The sequence below is a fragment of the Mastomys coucha genome, unplaced genomic scaffold, assembly GCF_008632895.1.
Source record: "Mastomys coucha isolate ucsf_1 unplaced genomic scaffold, UCSF_Mcou_1 pScaffold20, whole genome shotgun sequence".
NCBI classification, from domain to species: domain Eukaryota; kingdom Metazoa; phylum Chordata; class Mammalia; order Rodentia; family Muridae; genus Mastomys; species Mastomys coucha.
In genome coordinates, this window is record NW_022196903.1 from 34,745,573 (window position 1) to 34,762,652 (window position 17,080).

The following is a 17,080-nucleotide window of genomic DNA, read 5'->3' on the forward strand; positions in this document are numbered from 1 at the left end:
AAAAAAAAAAAAGTGACAAAAATCTTTTTTTTTTTTAAAAAAGACTTATTTTATTTATTTTATGTGTATGAGTACACTGTAGCTGTATAGATGACCATGAGCTATCATGTGTGTGGCTGCTGGGAATTAAACTCAGGACCTCTGCCGCCCCGTTTGCTCTGGCCCTGCTCGCTCTGGCCCCGCTCCCTCTGGTGTAATTCACTGTAGCTGTCTTCAGACACACCAGAAGAGGGGGTCAGATCTCATTACGGGTGGTTGTGAGCCACCATGTAGTTGCTGGGATCCAACCTCAGGACCTTTGGAAGAGCAGTCAGTGCTCTTACCTGCTGAACCATCTTGTCAGCCCAACAAAAATCTTCTAAATAAAACATGTCATCAGAATATGAAGGTCATGATATAAGGAGAAGGAAAGAAATTTACTTTAGGGGATTCATATCAACTTCATGAGTCTGTTTAAATGAACAGAATATAAAGATTTTTCTCTAAAAGAAATGGGCATAAGCCCAATTACAATGAATGGAACTGGATTTGAGGGAAGTTATGTTTCATCTGGTTATCAAGAAATTCTCAGTTTTTGTCAATGCTGTCCTTATTCTTGCTTTATAAAGCCAAATAAAAAATAGAAAAAAAATTCCTTTGCTAAGGAATTTTCAAACAGCTAAAAATTACAAAAATATCATTAGTTAATAAGTATTCGGAAATAAAAGCTGTTATGCTACTTCCAGTCTTAGCATAATAGTGCCCTTTAATTCAGGACTAAAATCTGGGAAAGCCTGAATTAACTAGAATGTATAGGATAGTCTAATTAATATAATATGTGACCTAGCACTGGTAGAGAGGCAGTAAGCTACTCCTGAAATGTACAGAGTAAAAGCTATGACAGAAATATGAACTGGATAACAAGCCAGAAATCTGTTTACAAAGGAGAGTAAATTTGCTTTTCAGAAATAAGGAGAAGTAAAAGCCTGTATGTAATCTGGTAACACAAAATCCATGTGATGTAGTAACAGCATTTAGAGGGTTCAAAGGTAACTTTTCTACCCTTGAAGGCAAATATAACTGTGAACAATATTTCATTATTATTATTGCTTAACAAAAACAATCCTCTAATTATAATTTGGCTTCTCATCACTGTTGTTCCAAAGAAGAGTGGGCCCAGTCTACACAAGTCAGGATTAGTAACATGTATACTCTCTGTTCTGATTTTGCTCAACCTAAACCAGTATACTCCTAACTGTCATCATTTTGCAAAACTGATGACAATGTACTGCACACTGTGAGTCTTTCTTTGAAGTAGGTAACTTATAACTAACCTAGGAAGGATCATGGCTAGCACCTAATTGGCTTTCTCCCAGAGGTATATATTTGTACTGACCCTGCTACAAACCTTCTAAAATTAAAATTTAAAAAATTTAAAATAAAAATAAACAGAATTTTAATTCTAATGCTCTTGAGAAAACTACTATAATTCAGGCTTAAGTTTTAGGTTATACTATTTAATTTTTTTTTTTTGAAGCAAAGTGACTTTCTGTTCAGTGATAAATAAAAAGAAAGTAATTATCTCTTTATATTCTGAACTGGGTAATGTATTAATTTTGGAAACATTCTTGGTATGCCCATCCTTGTTTTAAGATTGTTATAATTGTTGTCAGAACCAGTAACTGTAGGCAAGTTACTGAGCTCTGTGTAAAGATTATCCTTGTATTCTTCAAATCCGGATTTCTCTGTTCTGCAATCCAGACATGGCACTGTAATGCTTATTCTCAGTATCTCCTGACTCAATGTTGTGTAAACATTGTTCCCATTTATCCTCTTACTTGTTAATAAAGGCTGATTAGCCAATGGCTGAGCAGGAGAGAATAGGGCTGGACTTCTGATTCCAGAGAGGGAGGGGAAAAGAAAGAGGAGAAGGGAGAATTCAGCCATGCAGAGAGCTGAGGGGACACCATGGGAATACACCTGGAGCAGAGAAAGCCAGATCGATACTAAAATACAAGTGTCTTGGGGATTCTGGCTGGAAGATAGCCAGATTAGCTTAGAGGATTAAAATAGATTAATAAATGCCCAGCTATTGTGCTAGAAAGCTTGATTAAATAAATCTTATAGTCTGTCTCATTTATTTGAGAGCTAGCCAGGAAAAAGAAATACTATCACTTTTAAAATTACACTAACAAGTAACAAATCAAATACTGTGATATTGAACATAATTGATATGATGTCTATTTTCGGTTATCAACTTGACTAAATCTGGAATGAACCTGTGAGGGATTTTTTTCCCCTTAACTATCTGAAGTGGGAAGACTCATTCTAATCTGGATCTTTGAGGTAGAATGATACACTTTTAAAATCCAGATCTTTTGAGATGACAAGATCCACCTTTAATCTGGCCTCACCTTCTGCTGGCAGCCTAGATAAAGGACTTGGAAGAAGGAAGCTTGCTCTCTTTGACTGCTTGTTCTCATTCTCACTAGCAAGTCCATTTTTTCACTGGCATTAGAGCCTATTTCGTCAGGATTCTGGCAGATACTGAATACCAACAAGACATCCAGCCTTATATAGTGAACAACTACTGGATTGTTGGACCTTCCATTAGTAGACTAGCTAAACCATAGTTTGTAAGCCGTTCTAGTAGTGTATGTCTATACATGTGTGTATTTATATGTACATATATGAAAATATATAATATATATATACACACACATTCTATAAGTTCATTATATAAATTATATTCCTCTAGAGAACCTTGACTAATTGGCTTCTATCTTTACAAAGGTAATTTTACACAGTGACATAAAAGCATTAGGAAATTAACTTTTAGAGAAGCTTGCACATTTTCAAGACCAGATCCATTTCACTCTAGTTAAGAAAAAAATACATGTGGCAGAGGCAAATGCTTTCTTAATTTAGAAACAGCAACCCTACACTAGAAGACAGTCTGTCCTGTTACCATTATGAGCCTTCAGAGAGGCCAAGTTAATGTTCTGTAACTCTGCTCATAGAACTGGCATCTGTCATTAGAAAAGTATTACAGATCTATAGATTCTGTTAAGAGAATTGCAATAGCCAAAGGATTAATTAAAATCCCAAACATTATTTTGATTTGATCATTTAAGAAAAAAGCACACAACTAATGGCAGAGCCATCAGAGATAACTGTTACAACCTGACAACACTATACAATTGTATTTTCTAGTGATATAAAAACATAATATGCTTATATATTATTGTTATTATTACTATTATTGTGTGCTTGTTTGCAGGTGTGTACATGCCATGATGCACACATGAAAGTAAGAAAACAAATTGTTTGGAGTCAGTTCTCTTCCTACTTATTTTTGAGGTAAGATCTCTTCTTACTGTTATGCTGTATAAACTTTTGTTGATGTGATGATCTCCCATCCTATTATATGAATGCTGGGGTTACAGCTGCACCACATTTGGCCTTTGTCAAATTTACATAGTCCTATGGCAAGCACTTTTATCTATTAAGCCATCTCATCTCACACACATTCCAATTCTATGTGTGGTTGGGGAGGAGGACACCAGGTAGCCTTCTCTATTGCTTTCTGTCTTATTTGAGAAATGGTCTCTCCTTGGTCCTGAAAATCAAGTTCTTTCAACTAGATTGCAAGCCTGCAATAAAACCTGCAGGTCTATTATAAGTATCAACTTAATGTTATCATTCTTTAATGTATTAAGTCTAAAGAAATAAGGGCTAGCAAGATGACAGTGTGTGTGACTGTCATGAAAGACTGACCACTTGAGCGATCCCTGGTTCCAGTGAAAGGAGAAAACTGAGTCATGAAAGTTGTGCCTTGTGTAGAGGTACACATGTACTATGGTATATTATACATACACAAACACCTTCACATCACTGCCCACACAATCAATCAATCAATCATGAATAAATAGATAAGTTTTGGGGGGAGCCTAAAAAAATAACACACTGTGAAGAATAGGAGGAAGAAGGTAATAGTAAAACAATACCTGTGCACTAAACATTTCAGAACTATTCTAGGTCAGAATGCTATCTAGAAACTTCTCTTTCCCTCTCTCCTCCTCTCCCACTCTTCTTCCTAAGGTAGAGTTTCTCTGTGTAGCCCCAGCTATCCTGGAATTAGCTCTGTACAACAAGCTAGCCCTGAGCCCACAGAGATCTATCTGCCACTGACTCCAAAGTGCTAAGATCAAAGGTGTGCACTGCCACCACCCAGAGCAGCTTTTTTTTTTTTTTCAAAAACTACATACTTCCAGGCATAGCATAAATAACCTTGCCTTAACACAATGGGAAAAGCATAACAGACCTATGCAAAAATATTCAAGAGACAACTTAAATTATTATCACTACTTCTACTATGAATGGAGATATTTTTAGAGTAAATGTTTGCTTTCTCTCCTAAACTGATAGTAAGTACTTCTACCAATTGCTTTTTGTGCTTTGTGAATGCCCTGCTTTTCTTCATAGGGCCTTCCCTCAACTTTAGGCTTCATCGTCATCTTCACCTTAGGCATTCCCCATTGTCGTCTTCACTTTAGGCTCTCCCTGCCCATCTATATTTCACTGCTAAGTAAATTTTCCCTTCCAAATCATTTTTATCACATTGGTAGATTGCTTGAAAACCTTTATTCTCCCACATCTTCACAGCTCAAGTAAATACTAGACAAAATGTCAAGATTCTCTACTACATGGTCTCACATATGGCACTTTTCTTCTTCCAACTTTTTGTTATTTGAGATTATGGTCTCACTCTGTAGCAACGGTTGGGCTCAAACTCATCACCTTTCTGCTTCAGCCTCCAGAGTGCTGGGATTTTAGCTGTGTGCATCATATCAGTCTCTCACATACTACTTATAATTTAGATAAGCTTTGTAACTAGCTCTGAAACCTGCTTTCTTCACTGGACCCTAACCCCGCTCTGACTCTGAGTTCATTTAGCTTCCAGCAATTCACTGTCTATCTCCACCTCCCTCCCTTCTCTCCCATCTCTCTCTCTGGTATTTTTTAGACAGGGTTTCTCCATGTAACAGCCCTGGCTGTAGTCAGGAATTCTTTAGAGACCAGTTCAAATCACAACTCTACTATGCTTTCTTGAGTACATCCAATTTTCTTGCATTCTGTAAATATAAAATATTTATGTTCTTACCACAAAGTTTAATATACTCTATTATTATTTGTAGTTTTGAAAAATTATCAACTCATGTTAATGTTTTTTAAGGAGAGGTCATAACATTACCTGATAAAATGGTGAATAAAAAACAAAAAAAAACCAAAGCATAAGACTTTTAGGTTGACTTTCTTCACAATTGATCTTAAAACAGTCTACATGAGCTTTAATCCCATTGATTGATTGATTGTGTGTGTGTGTGTGTGTTTTCCAAGACAGTAACTCAGTGTGTAGATGCAGTCAGGCTCCACTCACAGAGCTCTGCCTGTTTCAGCCTCTTTAGTGCTGGGATTAAAGGTGTGTTCTACTCTAATACCAGGCTTTTAATACCACTCTGTATCAAATGCATGTAAATGCTTCAATGCTGTGATAATATACATTAGAGGTAAAATACATTATTGGGGGAAAGTATCTATAATTTAACAGTTTCAGTGTTGAAAAGATGTACAGTTACACAAAAGACCCAAAGAAAGGCAGCTCAAGTAGCATATCATTAAACAGCAAGAATCAAATCCTACCCAATAGAGTCTGAGGGGGGTGCGGAAGGGGAGCCAGATGGAAGGGTAGTCTCTGCTAAGGAGGCCTCCTCCTGTGGTACTGGGTGATGCTCAAAGAACTTGGAGACAAACAGCAAACTGTGAGGCAAAAACAAAACAAAACAAAACAAACCTAACTTGTGCAAAACCCAGAAGCTTCAATACACGAGAACGCAGAAGTAGTGAGAAAATGTGGGATCAAGTTTTACTTTCAGAAACAACTGTTAAAGTTCAATTACATATATTTTTGTCAAAAGGTTTCTTTAAAAAATTATATTGTACTTTCAAGGGCATGCTCAGCTCTGAAACTAATTGTTCTTTTCAGTTAGTTTCTATATATTATAGGGAGAAAATCATCTAGTTTAAAAACTATAAGAAAAATTTCTAGTGGTAAGTTAAGATTATCCTTCTTGTTTTTTTCTGAGATGGATTCACTATGTAGCCCTGGAACTCACTGTGTGGACCAGGCTGGTCTTGAACTTACAGAGATCCACCTGCCTCTGCCTCCTCGGTAACTGCTAAGTTGGATATATCATTATAATTAATTTTAAAGTCAAATTCCATTTCAGCAGCAACAAAAGGAATTATAGAGAAAGATTACTGTACCATAGATACTATCTAGTATATCTATTAGACATACTATAAAATAGAGAAAAAAGGAAATTTTAGAAAGAAATAACTTATGTATAAGCATTCCCTTAAATAAAGGGGGTGGGGATAAGATGAAACAGACAAATATGGGTGAGGTGAAAAGTGAGGGAGAAAATCAACATAATTGGTAAAATAGGTCACAGAATCAGACTCACTGTCCTGGAGGACAATAACCAACATGACTGAAACAGTATCTGTACCCACTGCAGACTGTATAAAAGTGATTTCTAACACAGAATCAGACTCACTGTCCTGGAGGACAATAACCAACATGACTGAGTCAGTATCTGTATCCACTGCAGACTATAAAAGTGATTTCTAACAACTGGTACGTGCTACTCTACTTCCTGTGCACCCGAGCCACTGCTCATTCATCTGAGGAAGAAGAGCTGCATGGACTACTTGTTCCATTAAAAAGTCTTTAACAACTGCATTGGACAAAACATCCCTCATGATTTTCAAAGTACATTAATGTTATATTATGAAAATGTAACTATAAAGTAATAGTAAAGAGGTTCTTTGTGGATTACTTACTCAAGTTGGTCATAATTAACACACATCAGTGGAACCTCTGTACTACAACGCTGGTGAAATTTATAACCACATGTTTGACAGCGGAAACCCTGGAAAAGCAGCTTTCGGCAAAAGTCACAAAATGCTAAGGTGAAAAAAGTTTTCCGTACCTGCAAAGTGAAAATCATACAGGGTTTCAGATACTTGCAAGAATCCCTTTTATAAACAACACATTCACTCACTTATTTAAAATAACAATTTTTAAGTATATTTATATCATAAAAAGTCACACATCAAAATACAGTATTAAAACCAGGGGATTTGAAATACTATCCCATCTTAATATCCAACATAAAAACTCAGAAATCAAGGCATACAACAAATAAAATAATTGAGATCCTGATATATTATTCAATTTCAAATGGACAAGAAGCAACACTTAAAAGGATTCATGCATGAAATTTTCAAAAAGAAATTTTTTAAATTGAGTTAAAAAGAATAACTGATTTCAAGCTTGACAGCATAAAGGAAGTAGAAGTACAAAAAGAAGAGCTAGAGGTAAAAGGAAGGAACAAAGCTCTCATTCCATCCCTGCATAAAGAAGGAAGCTAAGGAGAGTGGTTGCTAGCGTGTGCACAGTGCAAGAAACAAAGACCTACTTATTTAACCTCAGTTCTCAAACAAAACAGCTCGATGGAAGAGAGGAGAAAGAAGGTTATAATCCTGCGAATAAGCTACTCCTAGTGGAATCAGCAACTAGAATATGAGGTGACAAGTTGATAAAGCAAGAAATCATGGCAAAAGATATTTAGTAATATGAAAATAATTACCCAAGAGCTTGAAACAGAAACTATTAAAAATTATCAATGGCTTCACAAAATCTACATTGTAATTTTATTAAGGTGTAGTTGAGATTATTTTATCTGACCACAGAATTATGAAGTGAATTGTTTGTAACACAGGATGTATTACTGTTAAATTCAGCAACTTCTTAAAAGTTTAGGTCTGAAATTTGGATAATAGGAAAGAAACCTGCCCTCCGACTTTAACATATTGTTAAGACACCTCTTGAAGAATGTCTGATATGGACTTATTTTTTAGTCTATGCTTTTAGATAAGCTTCTTCATATAAGAAAATAAATAAATGTTCAAAAGTATTAAAAATTTATCAGTGACTTTTAATGTACAACATGGATTAAAGAAATTGTGGTATATTAAGGGAATTCTTTCTCCCCAAGGGATAAATTATATAAAGTGTATATGTGCTGTAGCAAGTAAGTAATAGGCAGAAAAATATAACAGAGAAACTGCTAACAATGACTATTTCAGAATGTTGATGGCTCGGATGACGTTTTTATATTTTCAACCATCTTGAAATTCATTTTTAAAAAACCACAATAAATAAATAATAAATGTATTCTTTTATTATGACCTAATATATACCTCAACCTACCTAAGAGCACTTACGTCAAGCATAGCTTAGAATTTTTGTTTGTTTGTTTGTTTGTTTTCAAGACAGGGTTTCTCTGTGTAGCCCTGGCTGTCTTGGAACTCACTCTGTAGACCAGGCTGGCCTCAAATTCAGAAATCCGCCTGCCTTTGCTCCCAAGTGCTGGGATTTGAGGCATGTGCCACCACCGCCCGGCAGAATTTTATATCCTTTATTACATATAAACACTTTTCACGATACATTTCATTTTAACACCGAATCACATCTCTGTTTAAATGGCTTTTGCGACAGAAGTTGGTCTTGAACTCTCAACCACCCTCTTGCTTCTGCCTCCCGAGAGGAGGGTTCCAGCTATGGAAAACCACATATGCTCTCAAACTTTTTCTTTTTTTGAGACAGGTCCTTACTATGCAGACCAGGCTGTCCTTGAATTCCCAGTCATCTGTGTGTCTCTGCTTCCCAGTGTGCCACTATGCCCCACTCAAAATTCTATTTTCAAAAACTATTAGTTTAATCAATAGTTACTGAGAATTATAGTCTGGCACATAATCCATTCTGGCCTTTTAGGAACCTTGACACAGTGAGGTGTTCTTTCTTCAGTTTTCCCATCACAAAAAAAAGCATGTGAAAAAAAAGCAAATGCTTGTTTCTAGCTTTCCCCCTTTCCAATTGCTTGTGAATATACAGAAATGAGAAATACCTCTTGATATTTAACTTCCAAACTAAGCATCTTTAGTACTGCACCATTATCTCAGGAAACAATACACACACACACACACACACACACACACACACACACACACACACACACACGCCTGCACACGCGCACACATGCAGGCGTACACAAGGATTGGGTGGTGTAGGGGAGAGGAAGAGAATTAGAGAAGGGAAAAGAACAATGGAAGGGTAAAAGGTACCGAGTATGCAGTACTAAATATGGATTTTATGCAAACCATAAAGATACCTTTGTGAATAAAGATGGACCAAAGAGATCTATTATTTCTTCTGTCCATAGCTTATGCTCAGTTTAGAACAGACTCTAAGCATATCTAAAGATGTATTAGTTGAGTGTGGGCCGGGGGTGGTTAGGAGGCTGTTGCACCCTGGTGACAAACTTAAGCTAGGTTTAACCAAAGGCAAAAAACACAAGACAAAGTCTCAAAGAGAGCTCGATACCCAACTCTGCTGCTCGCCACCCATCCCTTTAATCTTTGGGAACAGTATGTATGTCAGGACAGAGGCAGTCTAACTCTACACATGATATTTTATAAAAATAAAATTAGAGAAAAGGCCTCAATTTCTCTTCTTACAGGCTACTAGGCAATCATTACAAGAATAAAGCTAGCTGTACTAAAACAGAATTAACACCCACAAGTCCTACTGAGGAGAAAATTAAAAGGAAGACTATCACACAGCATGACCCCAGTTTTCATCTAAGAAAGAGAGAGGAATGGGAAGTAATGAAGAGAAAAGCAAGTAAACTGTGCTTCCTGTCAAGGATTTATGTATATAGATAACTATACTATTCCCTACTCATCTATAGAGATGATGATTTCTAGGAAAATTTCATTTTAATAGACAAACTTTCATATCAGACTAATTTTGTTTGGTTTTTATTTGTTCAAGAGACATAGTATATGTTTTTTAAATTATAAAAAGAAGAATAAATATTAACTCTTTAAATACAAGATTTTAAAGAACAGAATTTAGGCCAATTATCAATCATAAAATTATTCATCTACATTTCATAGTCCCTAAATAAAAAATTCAAAAGAAACTGACCGGTTTTGACAATTCAAATATGAACAGATACATACAAAGTTGTGTGTTGTAAGTGGAACATTCTCTAGTACTTCAACATGTAACTCCTCTCCAGTAAGCCAGGAAATATCAGTGTCCCAGCCAATTGGTTTCTTCTCTCTGAAAGAAATGAAGACAAAAACCTTTCTTGATTACTGTACCACAACATATATGTATATGTGTATACAAATAAGGTTACAGAGGAGCTAATATTAAAGAAATTTGGCTCCGTACTTTTCAATCATTAGAATTTTAAGTTTAACTTTAAAAAACAAAGAGCACGCTGGGCGGTGGTGGCGTACACCTTTAATCCCAGCACTTGGGAGGCAGAGACAGGTGGATTTCTGAGTTCGAGGCCAGCCTGGTCTACAAAGTGAGCTCCAGGACAGCCAGGGCTACACAGAGAAACCCTGTCTCGAAAAACCAAAAAAAAAAAAAAAAAAAAAAAAAAAAAAAAGAGCAGCATAAATGTATTTATTCTTAAGTCAGTCCAGAAAAACCTACAACAGTCAAAACCAAATTTTTCCTAGGGTTTAAAAAACAAACAAACAAACAAAAACACAGGTATGGTCTTATCATCCAATTCAGAGAAAAAGACCATCAAAAGAACAGCATGCCTCAAGATGTAGATTCAGAACATAACCATCTCAGAACAATAGTACTTTATGAAAAGGTGCTTCAATATAAAATATAAATTTTGGTAGACTTTTCGTGGAACTATGAGCTTGGTATTTAAAAAAGGAAGACTATAGAAACACACATTATCTAAACAAATCACATTCTAGTGTAGTGGTTCTCAACCTTCCTAATACCATGACCCTTTAATATAGTTCTTTATATTGTGGTAATCCCCAACCATAAAAACATTTACATTGCTACTCATAAATGTAATTTTTCTACTGTAATGAATCATACTGTAAATAAGTATATTTTCGGTAGTCTTAGGTAACCCCTATGAAAGGATTGCTTGACCCCCAAGGTTGAGAACTGCTGTTCTAACTATTCACAAATTATAGAAATTATAAACTCTAATAAAGGCATTTGTCACAGGAATAAACAATATAACCACATAAATTATCAATAGCCTTCAAGATTTCTTCAAGAGTAGTATTAGTATTATTTTTTAAGTTGATGTTCTAAATCTTTTAGTAATAAATACCCTCTCTTTCTCTAATGTGCATGGGTATTTTGCCAGCATATAAGTCTGTGCACCTCATGCATACCTAAGGAGACAACAAGGTGTTAGATCTCCTGGAACTGGAATTACAGACGGCTATGAGCTGCCATGTGGGTACTGAGCCACCTCTCCAGTCCTTGAGTTAATTCTCGATTCCAGAGATTTGCATTAAGACTATAAAAGAACCCCAGACCTTTATGTCTAATTTCCTTTCAAGAAAATGACACAACACATACAAACCATACCCATCCTGAATTCTGTAGACAGCACAGCACTCGGGGATGAGACCTCTCATCATCAGAGCTTTCTTCAGGCTGTCTCGGACTGTAACACCACATCTTGCGGGTACCTGTGACATAAACACAGGCAAGAGGTAAAGGAAGGAGGTTTTCTTTCAAATCATTTCTTAAGACTCAGCCATTTACCTTATAACATCTTTAAAATATCATATGAATTCCTTGGGTCTATAATTTACTCATTAGTCAAAGGAAATTATAGCAAGTAACTATTATTTTACCAACTTGAAACAAAGAAAAAGAGAAAGATGTGTAAGTCTTCTATTAAAGCTACATACACATATACATGAATAGAAAACATAATATCCACTACACCACACACACCAATATAGTGATTCCACCACTGAAAATACTTAAAGGTCAACATTCAAAGTAAACCAAAAAAATGTTGCTGTTTTTTTGAGACAGTGCCTGCTGTAGTCCAGGCTTGTCTGGTTCTTTAGATCCTGCTGTGTTAGCCTCACCACTGCTCTAAGCACACACTGGTATATGCTACTATGTCTAGATGTAAAATCAATTTTGATCTAAGGTGAAAGCTGTATAAGTTGTCTTTGGTTACACTGATGATTATTAAGAGATACCTTACTGACTCCAAACAAAGCAGAAGAAAATGTGTGTCTTAGGATATATGGGGAGGTTGGAGAAATAGCTCAGTGGGTAAAGTTTTTGCTACACAAACACGAGGATCTGAGTTGGGTCCTCAGTACCCACTAAAAAGCTGAGTGTAGCAGCTTTAACTCCAGTGTGGACCTGGGGGAGGGCTGTGTCACTAGCCAGCCAACTGGCAGAATGTGTAAGCTCTAGGTTCACAAGAGACCCTGTCTCAAAATACAAGGTGAACAGTGATAAAGACAACAGTTATTGATCTCTGATCTCTACAAGTGCATGCACTAGCAGGCATACACACATGCATATGCACCACCATCCAAGACAGAGAGACAGACAGACAGGTGAGGGGTGTAGGGAGGTAGACAGGCACACAGAGACACAGGCATCAATGTGATATTTGATATTTACTTCCCTAGTGTCTCTATCTGGGAACTTGCCCTTCTCTAGAATCTCATATTACTGTTGAGGCTATCAATAGCTTTTTCTAGTAATTTATGATGCACATGTTAATCAGCTGCTTAATTTCTTATGATATCAACAGGTCCAGGACTAGATATATGACCTTCTAAATTGTATCTGAGTCTTATTTGAAGTAAGATATGACATTTGGTTGAGAGATGCTCCTGTTTTAGTGTAGTTAAGAGTGTGCCAACTGAATACATGTTTCCTAGAACACTAATATCACAATACCAATATCTATTGATAGAGCAAAGCTCATATATGGAGAAGTATAGAGATAACATTGGGAAGACAGGGCAAGGCAAACAGTTAATTGTATTAAACAATACAATTCCCTTCCCATGCCTCATCTACCTGGCAAATTTGCAAGATTAAAGAGAAGCAGCAAGATTACAGTGAGTACAGTTTTATTAGGGAAGTCAGAAGGAGGGGGTATTTTCTAAGATTACTGCTACAGCCAGTTCAATCACTTTAAGCTACTAGGTAGGACCTGTATTTAGAAATAACAAACACAGTTTAATAATATCATTGAAACTATTGTTGGACGTGGTGGTGCACACACCTTTAATCCAAGCACTTGGGAGGCAAAAAGCATAAGAATCTAGCTCTGTGAGTTCCAGGCCAGCCACGGTAACAGAGTGAGGCCCTATCTTAAGCTTGTTGTAAGGGCACAGGGTCTTATAACTTTAAGTATTCAACATATAACTAGACATACAGGCAACCCTCATTATTTGTGGAGACTTATGTGTGTATTTGTTTACTCCCTGGAAAATATAAAAACCTTTAATGCTCTTATGGATACATGAAGATCAGTGAAAAACCTATTCATATACTGTCCTAGCTAAGGTTGAACAAAGTAACAGTTGACCTTTCTGTATCCTTTTCACAGCCGCCTTACATAGAACACATAAACGTATGTGCTTTTTGTCTCAGACAGTTTCCCAGCACAGCACTTAAGTGCATGCAGTTCAGAGCTCCTAAGCCCAGTGAAGGCTGTAATTTGTCTGGCAGGCCAGAGGTGTGTATGTGTGTGTGTCTTGGGGAAACTTAATTCAGGCCTTAGCCATAGGGATGTTAGCCACAAGTTCATGTTACTGAGCCAACAACAATATATATATTTGTCTGAGTATGTATTTACCACAGGGCAATTCACACTTGAACAAAATAGTTATGTTCAAACTTTATTAAAAAAAGATGAAAAATTCTGAAATGAGTATTAATTAAGAATTCATGAGAAGTATTTACCTTTGCATGTGTTTAAAATCTTCTATAGTACAATGTTTTACAAAACTTTAAGGAGTCACTTTTAAGATATGGTTGGATATCAAAAATGTCATACATTGAATTATTTGTGCTAGTTCAATAGTATGTGTGTGATATTGTAATTCTCTCTCTCTCTCTCTCTCTCTTTCTTTTCGAGACAGGCTCTCATATAGCCCAGCTTGGCCTTAAACTCATTATGCATCCATGAATTACTCTGCATTCCTGTCCTTCCTGCTTTCAGCATTTCTGATCACATGTACCATGGTTATCTTGGTGGTGCATAAGCAAGCTTGTGGTATATGTAAACATGAAACAGCCCTTAAGTAAATTAGCATAGGACTCATATGCAAAAACCAATATGTAGATCTGAACATAATTTTAAATTGTGCTAGTTTTAATACAGCTAGTTTTATGCCAACCTAACACAAGCTATAATCATCTTAGAGAAGGGATCCTCTATTGAAAAAAAAATGTTTCTCTTTATAAGACTGAACTGTAGGCAAACCTATAAGATATTTTCTTAATTAGTGACTGATGGGAGAGGGCTTAGTATGTTGTGAGTGATGCCATTCCTGGTCTGGTGGTCCTGGGCTCTGTCAGGAAGCTGACAGAGGAAACCATGAGGAGTAAGCCAGTAGCAGCACCCCTCCATGGTCATTGTATCAACTCCTGCCTTCAGGCTCTTGGCCTGCTTGAGTTCCTGTCTTGACTTCCTTCAATGATGAGCATTACTGTGTTAGTATAAGTCAAATAAACCCTTTCCTCTCCAAGTCACTTTTGGTCATGGTGTTTCATCACAGCAACAGTAAGCCTGACTAAGACATAGTTTTTTGATTTTATGACAGTTAATCTTGAAGTTGAATCTTTTTCAGCTCTCTTAGATCAGTTACTTTGTTTTTAAGGAAAACTGTGATATGCTATGCTTACAACACAGTCTTGCTAAAATAAGAGGATCCTTATACCCTAAAAACACTTCAGAGTAAAGTTGTTAGCATTAAAGTGCTTCCTAGACAAACTGAACTTAACTTGCAAAGAACCAGGGCCAGGTCCTATCTTTTACTACTAAACTGTGGTGCTAATCAAACCAAAAAAGGTTAATCAGTTAAAAAACGTGCCAAGGACAAGAGGAGTTCTTTCACTGCTAGAAAGGCTTAGAATCTTTGAGGAACCATGAATGTCCTAGTTCCATATTGCTGCACACAGCACTTGACCTCACAAACTTGCTGGGAGGGCAAATGAGAACATGTGAGAGTGGTTTATAAACTGAAAACTGGTGGGCAAAAAATATTATTCTTCCTGCCTACCGAATATTCCGCCCTGTGTACATCTTAGGTGTTTGTTTCAAGGTGGCTAAAAATATAAAGGGAGGATTATTTCCTGGGGCTGTAGAATGTATCCTCTTATTCTTAAGCTATTTCATATGCCTACTTATTTGTACTGGTGAGAATTTAAATTTCCACTATTACTTCCTCAACATCCAAATGGCTAAAATCAGAATAACATTACCTTATTTCTCTTAAATCCACAAACAGTTCTTACTTCATATATACAAATAGGGCATGATTTTCTTTTTAAATTACATTCACTTATTTATATATTTTGATTTTCACATGATGTATTGTGGGTGGGTGTGTATGTGTACACACGTGGAATTCAGAGAAATCCTTTTGGGAGTTAATTCTTTTACCCTGAGAATCCAAAAAGAGACTCAACAGCATTCTGGGTGATTTTTCAGCCACTTGATATAGAATTATTTGGGGTTTTTTTTTTTCTTTTTTCTTTTTTTTTGTTTTCTTTTTTTGTTGTTGTTTTTTTTTTTCTTCGAGACACAGGGTTTCTCTGTGTAGCCCTGGCTGTCCTGGAACTCACTATGTAGACTAGGCTGGCCTTGAACTCAGAAATCCACCTGCCTCTGCCTCCCAAGTGCTGGGATTAAAGGCATGCGCCACCACTGCCCGGTCCTTTTCTTGGTTTTTCCAGACAGGGTTTTCTCTGTGTAGCCCTCGCTGTCCTGGAACTCACTCTGTAGACCAGCCTGGCCTCGAACTCAGAAATCCACCTGCCTCTGCCTCCCAAGTGCTGGGATTAAAGGTGCATGCCACCACCGCCCAGCTGATATAGAACTATTTGGGAAGAAAAAATATTAATTGAGAAAATGCCTTGAACATTTTCTTGATTAATGCTTGATGTGGGAGGACCTACTTCACTGGAGGTGGTAACACAAGTGGTCCTAGATAGGATTAAGAAAGTAGGCTGAGCAAGCCAGCAAACAGTGTTTCTCCATGGCCTCTGCTTCAGTTCTTACCTCCATGTCCCTCCCTTGAGTTCCTTCACTGACCTTCTCAGACTTTGGTATGAACCCTTCCTTCTCAAGTTGCTTTTGACCATGGTCTTTATCATAGCAATAGAAAGGTAACAAATTCAAAAAGATTTAGGAAGAAGTCTTCTGACAGGTATAGTGGCTCATTCCTATAATTCTAATACTTAGAGGCTGAGACAGAAGGATTGCCCTGAATTAAACTCTAGCTTGGACTACAAAGTAAGATCTTGTTTCAAAAAACTTGAAGGGCTGAGGAGAGAGCTCAGTTAGTAAAGTGTTGACTTGACAAGCATGATGACTTGAGGTGAATTTTGAGAACTTATAAGTTAGATATGAGCCAGGAATAATAGTGGTATATACTTTTAATCCCAAACCCTCAGGAAGCAGAGGCAGGTGGATCTCTGTGACTTGAGGCCAGTCTGTTCTACATAATGAATTCCAGGACAGTGAGGGCTATGCAGAGATCCTGTCTCAATAAATAAACAAACAGGGGCTGCTGAGATGGTTCAGCAGTTAAGATCGCTGACTGCTCTTCCAAAGGTCCTGAGTTCAAATCCCAGCAACCACATGGTGGCTCACAATCATCCATAATGAAGTCTGACGCCCTCTTCTGGTATGTCTGAAGACAGCTACAGTATATTTACATATAATAATAAATAAATCTTTTAAAACAAATAAATAAATAAATATGTTGGATGAAGTAGCATATGTACTGGAAGGCAGGGAAAAGTGAATCTCAAGGGCTTGCTGGCCAACCAGCTGAGTTCCAGGCCAGTGAGTGCCACGCACACTTGCGTGATGGCGGTATTTGAGGCGAAAACTTCAAGGAAAGTCAGCCTCCT

At 36.9% G+C, this 17,080-nt stretch overlaps 1 protein-coding gene across 9 annotated transcripts in view; it reads right to left on the reverse strand.

Moving 5' to 3' along the window:
- The window catches only part of Braf (B-Raf proto-oncogene, serine/threonine kinase), a 132,368-nt gene that overhangs the window by 56,042 nt on the left and 59,246 nt on the right, over nt 1–17,080 (reverse strand). For 4 of the 9 annotated variants that reach the window (XR_004121948.1, XM_031381633.1, XM_031381628.1 and 1 more), the window contains 4 exons: nt 11,528–11,640; nt 10,132–10,234; nt 6,886–7,034; nt 5,683–5,799 (listed from right to left, as the gene is read on the reverse strand). Coding sequence is in view for 8 of the 9 variants with exons in the window: in XM_031381633.1 (XP_031237493.1) it covers nt 5,683–5,799; nt 6,886–7,034; nt 10,132–10,234; nt 11,528–11,640 (482 nt within the window). In the remaining variant the exon portion in view is untranslated. The remainder of the gene's footprint in view (nt 1–5,682; nt 5,800–6,885; nt 7,035–10,131; nt 10,235–11,527; nt 11,641–17,080) is intronic. The other 5 variants (XM_031381635.1, XM_031381636.1, XM_031381629.1 and 2 more) reach the window with 2 other exon arrangements.